Here is a 7,353-nt window from a genome sequence, read left to right as displayed (position 1 = left end):
CTGAGTGCATCATTACGCTGCAGCTGCATCTGAATCTGCACAGGTGCAGCTCAGCAAAGTGCGCTGACTTGGTTCAACATTACTTGGCAACAGGGGAAGTGAGGCAGGCTGCACTGGTGCATTAGTGACAGCTTGAAACGCCTTCACCGCATCATACATGTCCATGAACTGACAGGTTTCCTTGCTGAGCTCAAAAACTCTATTGAGAACTTTTATCCCGACTCAGCCAGCGGAGCTCTGCATGAAGGAATGTGGGCAAACTCTGAATCTATTTCCCACATAAAAGACTGAAACTGACGGTGATTTAAACTTTTAGCTCAGATAAAATGTACGGTCTGCGTCACGGTGATCATTACATGCTCCATTTTTAGGACCACACAGCCTTTCCTGGTGTGTGATGCGGTGATATGCTGATAACTCACCGGTACATTTCTCCTGCATCTTTACTCGCATCCTGCTGACTACTTTTTTCACCGCACAGCACCGGCGCTCCATCTGTTGTAAGTCCAACAAGTTTGTCCCAGGACAGTTTCACGTCGTTACACTTTGACATACGTTTTAAAAAATGTCTTTTCCTGTCGTTGTCCCGTGCATCGATTTAATGTTCAATATTTCCTCTCCACGGATGAAGATGGCCAGCTGTGCAGTGTCCATCATGTCTACTTTCATCCACAGCAAGAGAGTATGCAGTGAAGTTTTTGCTTCTTTCACACAACTGTGTTCTTAAATCAGTGACCGTCTCACAAACCCGATCAGCAATCGTATTTCTGCTCAGGCTCACATTTGCCTAAATCTGCGTTTTGTCTGGACGGAAGACGTCACACAGCTTCATCCTGCAGCTCTTCAGAGTGGTACCGGGCTCATTTGGCTCCTCTGCTACAATAAAACTTGCTTTCACAACAGCTTCAGTTTGTGATTTTGCTCTGATGACAAACGATTCTACTTCCTGTAGTTTCTGCGTTTAGGTTTTTCAGCTTATCCTGACGTTTTGTCTCGTAGTGCCGTCTTAAACTAAATTCCTTAACTACAGCCACATTAGCTCCACTAATAAGACGCACGGTTTACCAGCATGTCTGTAAACATATATTCAGCCTCCCACTGGTGCTGAAAGGCTCTGCTTTCAGAATCAACTTTTCTCTCCACCATTGTGAGCGGCTAGCTTCGCAATCCGGTTGTTAAGTGATGACGTGACGAATCCTACTTCCGGGTCTAAAGTAGTCTGCGTTTAATATGGCTTTTGTGTTGTTAACATGTTTAATGTTTTGTATTTTCTTCTATTTGATCTCAAAAAGCTCCTAAAACAGTCAGTGATCCCTGTTGACCTCCCTCGGCTTTTATTACCGCTAATCATTTATTTAAGCTCAGTTTTTAAAACCTTAGGATGTAACTACAGCCCAGCCCATGCAGCAGTATATGAATGACTAACCTCGTATTGTGGATGGATTATCTCAGTTGTTCTCCTGGCTGAAGTTTGGTCCTTTTACAGCATCCTGCCATGCGATTACATTTGTTCCTGACCACCGAGAACACTCACGTTAACTTTTATCCAGTGGAAAAAAAGTTAGCTTGTTTATATTATGCTAACATAGCTGTGTCGCTAGCGGTCACGTAGCACATCATTATATACCAGCTAGCCAAACTTCAGTAACCCTACAAACGTCACTGCTGTTTAGTTTTCTGTCTTCATTTATGCTGGAAGTGATAACAGAGCTGTATGTTTGAATTTGTTTCCAAAACCCTGCAGTCAGGACATGCTATATTGTATTCAGATAGAAGCTAGCGAGCTAACTTCCTGCTAACTTCTAACTCCGTTAAATGTCATAAATTCCGTTTTCATGGATGCCTGGATGTTAAACTCAATTGTTACACCTGGTAGAGCAGAACGCTGATCATTTTATTAAAGATGAAAGACTTTAGACAGTTTTTCAACTCTCAGTAATGCCATAGTGATCGTTTGATATATGGACCTGCAGCGGAGTTTAGGCCCAGACACGGCTAGTGACGTCAGACTGAACAATCGGATAACAGAAGTTTGACTTGATTGAGGTGGGAATGTTCCCAGTTAGCCTAGCGGTCAGCAAGGAGGCTGCAGTGCTGCATTATGGGATCTGTAGTTTGTATATTATTAGCGCCTCATATCGCCGGGCCATGCATAACAATAACAGTACATCTATATAAAATGATCTCGTGGGCCGGATATAAATGTACGCCGGGCTTGGATGTGGCCCGCGGGCCTTGACTTTGACACATGTGTTCTAGCCCATTTTAACTCTGTGTGAATGATGACAGGTATATCCTGTTTAACTGCTCACTTCCTTGTTTAAATCACACCCAGTGTTGGGAAGGTTACTTTTAAAATGTATTCCATTACAGAATACAGAATACATGCCCCAAAATGTATTCTGTAACGTATTCCGTTACGTTACTCAATGACAGTAACCTATTCTGAATACTTTGGATTACTTAATATATTATCGTGCTTTTTACAACAACGTGAATGTACTATTGCTGTGTGATTTATTACTATTACTGAAGGTCCGCGACTCCGAACTGTAGTAAAGGGACCTCTGACTAATATGGCGGGGTCCCTGTCGGCTCGTAGCCGAAAAATAGCTTTACTTTGTTGTGTGGGTCAACTTTTCTTGCGAGAGACAGAGAGAGGCGTTGAAAGGCTCCAACGGAACTTATTGTTTCGGAGGAAAACACGAACACGGTGTACAGTCGAGTCTTAATAGCTTACTTACAACTGGGCTCGTCAGGCACTCTTCTTGGCTGCAGTGGTTATTATTATATTTACATGCTTCCAGCTCCCGTTTTTTCTCAATGACAACTCGTACCTTTCCACTCCCCTTTTTCTCCCTCCTCGCGCTCACAGACCCATAACGTGTATGGCAGTCCATTCTCCCTGCAGCACGGACTACACTGCCCATGATGCTGCATTCTTTAGAGCTATGCTTGTAGCATTCTGCCTGTTAGCTTAGCACAACAACAACGAAAAGGCGCTCTCTCACCCAGGAAACACACAGTCGCAGAGAGAGAGAGAGAGCGTCGCCCTGTAACCATGGCAACCGTAACGCTGCCGCCTGGAACAACAGAGCGTAGCTGTCAAACAAAACCCAAACAGTCCTGACCCGCGACAAAATGAAACAGGAAAGTACCGCAGTGTAATCCATTTATTTCAACAAAGTAACTGTATTCTGAATACCACCTTTTTAAACGGTAACTGTAACGGAATACAGTTACTCATATTTTGTATTTTAAATACGTAACGGCGGTACATGTATTCCGTTACTCCCCAACACTGATCACATCCAACTGCTTTAGGACTGTGAGAGGCAACAGGGTGCCTACCACATAACAGAGTCTGATTTTACCAGTAGATAAAGGGCTTCATTTGTTCCCAGATCTCAGCAACTATTGTGAACAATGTTCATCATAGGGCATAACAAAGAAACACAAAGTGACCAAAAATGAGATCATTTAATTAAGCAGCAGTGGTCCTTATATCTGTTATCTATGGTGGCTGGTTGTTTAAATTCATGCTCCACTGGGACACGATTATAATCTAATCCTGCATCGTTGTTCTCTTTTCTACAGTGGTTGTGGTTCTATTCACAGCATTAAGACACCAAAGGAAGCAGGAACCTCTTATTATCTCCAAAGAAGATGTCAGGGACAACGTGGTTAGCTACAATGATGAGGGTGGTGGCGAGGAGGACACCCAGGCTTTTGATATTGGCGCCCTGCGACACCCAGCTGCTGCAGCTGCCTCTGATGAGGGTGCTAAACAGAGGCGTGACATCATCCCTACTGATACTCTGCTGTATCCAACAACTCGCCACCCTGCCCCAGCTCCCTCCAGCCTGCTTATGCCTCCAATACGCATGGCTGCACGTGATAATGGGGATGTATGCGAGTTCATCAACCAGAGAGTGATGGAGAATGACTATAGCCCCACAGCGCCACCGTACGACTCACTGGCCACGTATGCCTATGAAGGAGTGGGGTCAGTGGCCGAGTCGCTCAGTTCGCTGGGCTCGGCTTCATCCGAGGCTGAACAGGACTACAACTACCTGAGTGACTGGGGGCCCCGTTTCAGGAAACTAGCTGACCTGTACGAGGCTGAGGACAGTGACTTCTAACAGCTACATCATCTGTGTCAAAGATGAGTTCAGGTGACATTTAGACCATTGCAGATCTGAGGATAGCAACATTCAAGCTACTAAACTGAGAGAGCTGCCTCTTAAAATTGCTTTAAGAAAATATGAGCACTTGAGCACACATAGACTTCATATAGAACCCAACAGATGTGCTGGTAGGTGCGAATGCCTATAAATAAAATTTGAGATCACCAGCTAAGCTTTGATCTGTCCTCACTGCACACCCGTCCAGAAACAGTTTACCAAGTCATTTTCAAAGGTGATAAAAGTCTTAAATCTCTATTTTTGGAATCTTATGTAGAAATGTTAATCAACTATCACAACGGTGAAGCCCAAATATCTTCAGCTCTAATCATAGGAAACTTTCAAAGACTCGTGGCAGGCCTAAATGAGGTTTGAGTTCTTTTGCTTTCATTCTTTCTTTCAGCTAAGTGCCCTTCTGCTGCCCTGCAAACAGAACAGTGGACGCCTGTTGGAGGGGTCGACTTACTCTTACATGATTGTTTGTCTTTTTTGCTTTCTTGTTCTGGTGGCAGAACTGTGGTTGAACTCATTATACTGGAACTATAATCAGTTGCGTCTTTAATTTCTCCAGAGTCTTTTCCTATTACAAAATACAAGTTTATATAACAAAAACAGTTGTCGAGTAATGTTTTCTTTGACAGTATGCTTTATAGTTTCCATCATGTACATGGAGAGTCCATGCCTTCACAGCAGGGGTGTCACTCTTCATGCCGCGATGGAGAGAATGATTGAAATCAAACAAAGCTGAATTCACCATATTTTACATGTAATGTTAAACATCAAATCTCCAGGAAAATAATCATAAAGTATGGCTACAGACAGGTGCGTTCAGCAGTCCTGTACATCTCTCTCAGGAGCTGGTGAAGACTCGGACACTCTTAACATCAAGACACAGTTGAACATAAACCCTGCGTCACCAACTGTATGCTAACACATCCACCATACCAAGAACACTGTAAATAAGATGCCTTGTCCAGTGTGTAGGATACAGGGGAATCTGTTGTCAGAGATGTGAGTGCAGAATGCAAAAATGTGTTTGCATCAGTATAATGTAAAAATATTGATACAAATAGAGAACATAGACAAAGACCTCTTAAATACTCTAGAATTCTGCTTGTGTGATGATCTAGAATGAATGCTGCTGTACAGCACCATAGTGCCGGGGTTACTAATACATGCTCATACGAGTAACCCTATGGTTACGAGTAACTATGGTGCTGTAACCCAGAACTCTTCAGCGTTTTTTTTCCTGGAGACTTCCATCACGTTTCGATCAACGACTGTAGAAGGTTTCGATATTCACTGGTGATCACAGCGACAGCAGCCGCTCCTCTGCAGCCTGTATTTGGATTTTAGCCACAAAGCAAACAATGGTAGAAAATCTATAATAGCAGCCTCCTGCAAGCTTCACCTTTAACCACCTCAACCAGATGGAAGTGTCCGACTAACATCTAGTTACCATTTGAAAGCATGTACCAGAAGTAGAGATGGACCGATCCGATATTACGTATCGGTATCGGTCCGATACTGACCTAAATTACTGGATCGGATATCGGAGAAAAATAAAAAATGTAATCCGATCCATTAAATATCACGAAAGCACCTCACAAAACTTGCAACACGCCATAACTCGCCTCAGAACGACGTTAGCACGTCGGAGCAGTATGCATCACGTGATAGAGCGGCTGTGGCATGCGGGACCTGTCGGTGGTCTGGATAGCATGTGGAGCTTCGCTAGCAACCCGGCATTTCATCTCCGACAAAGTTATCCCCGAGAGAAGTAAAGCAAGTGTGTAAGTCCATCTCTGAATGTTTGTAAAGCATTCCCACGTTAAGCTTAACAAGCGACTGCCTCTCGCTCTCCGGCTGCTACTTCAATCATGAAACTGCTTAATGATCAGCTTATCGGCTTTTCTGTCTCGAGTCCGTCTCTCTGGTTTGTTTTTGGTCCACTTTGCACCAGAAAGAGGAAACCAGCGGCTGAACAACAGCAGCACGTTTAAGCTTGATCAGCTGTTGTTAGAATTTATTTAATATTACTTTCTACACCAGGATCTTTTTCTACGTAGCTGACGCTGGTAACTGTGCAGGGGCGGATCTAGCAAAGTTTAGCCAGGGGGGCCGATAGGGCATTAACTGGGAAAAGGGGCACAAAGACATACTTTTCTTTCTTATTCTCATTTAAAATGTCGAGCTTTTAATAAATAATTATCTGACACCCAAAGTTTTAATTTGATGTAAAATGAATAGAAGTCAATTACTGTATATAGTGACTATTAAGTCTAATATATATACCCTAGTAAGCTATAGTACTTTTTACTTTGGGAAGGTACCATCTGTGCAGTCTGCAATTTTGCTGAAGAAAGATGTTGAATCTATTTAATATTTCTTGAAAAATAATTGATTTCTGTGCATTTTTTTTCACACTGCATCAAATTAAGGTTGATTACGTCGATTAAGCATCATGAGGTGGAGCGTGGGGGGGTGGTTCCCTATTTTTTATTTATTTATTTTTGTTGTTGCTGGGAGTTGGAACCCTATTAGTTAGGTTGCTTAATATTTACGCTAAGTACTCTTTAAAATACCAGAATAGGGAGGATGGTGTAGGTTTAAGTTTATTAGATTGATCAGTATTGCTGAACTATGAAATATTTTTTTTGTATACAGGTATAACAGAATAGCTTTAAATAAATGGTAAATGGCCTGTATTTATATAGCGCTTTACTAGTCCCTAAGGACCCCAAAGCGCTTTACATATCCAGTCATCCACCCATTCACACACACATTCACACACTGGTGATGGCAGCTACATTGTAGCCACAGCCACCCTGGGGCGCACTGACAGAGGCGAGGCTGCCGGACACTGGCGCCACCGGGCCCTCTGACCACCACCAGTAGGCAACGGGTGAAGTGTCTTGCCCAAGGACACAACGACCGAGACTGTCCAAGCCGGGGCTCGAACCGGCAACCTTCCGATTACAAGGCAAACTCCAAACTCTTGAGCCACGATCGCCGATCGCCACGATAGCTTTAGTGTAGTTGTTGTTTTAAACTTGAGTATGAACTTATACAAAAATGCAGCAAGATATTTTAAAAAACAGTTTTGTTGATTAAAAAACACTATATCGGATTCATATCGGTATCGGCAGATATCCAAATTTATGATATC

At 43.1% G+C, this 7,353-nt stretch overlaps 1 protein-coding gene across 1 annotated transcript in view; it reads left to right on the top strand.

Annotated features, from left to right (window-relative positions):
* cdh6 (cadherin 6) overlaps positions 1 to 4,798 on the top strand; it is a 61,765-nt gene extending 56,967 nt beyond the window's left edge. The window contains exon 12 of the mRNA XM_085438016.1: positions 3,598 to 4,798. Coding sequence (XP_085294142.1) covers positions 3,598 to 4,142 — 545 coding nt within the window. The 3' untranslated portion in view covers positions 4,143 to 4,798. The remainder of the gene's footprint in view (positions 1 to 3,597) is intronic.
* Positions 4,799 to 7,353: the final 2,555 nt, after the last annotated feature.

The sequence above is a fragment of the Copadichromis virginalis genome, linkage group LG18, assembly GCF_057382275.1.
Source record: "Copadichromis virginalis isolate Kocher_CV1m ecotype Utaka linkage group LG18, C_Virginalis_male_GT1.1, whole genome shotgun sequence".
Classification (NCBI taxonomy): Eukaryota; Metazoa; Chordata; class Actinopteri; order Cichliformes; family Cichlidae; genus Copadichromis; species Copadichromis virginalis.
Note: the sequence above shows the minus strand (reverse complement) of the source record. Positions and strands in the feature narration are given on the sequence as shown.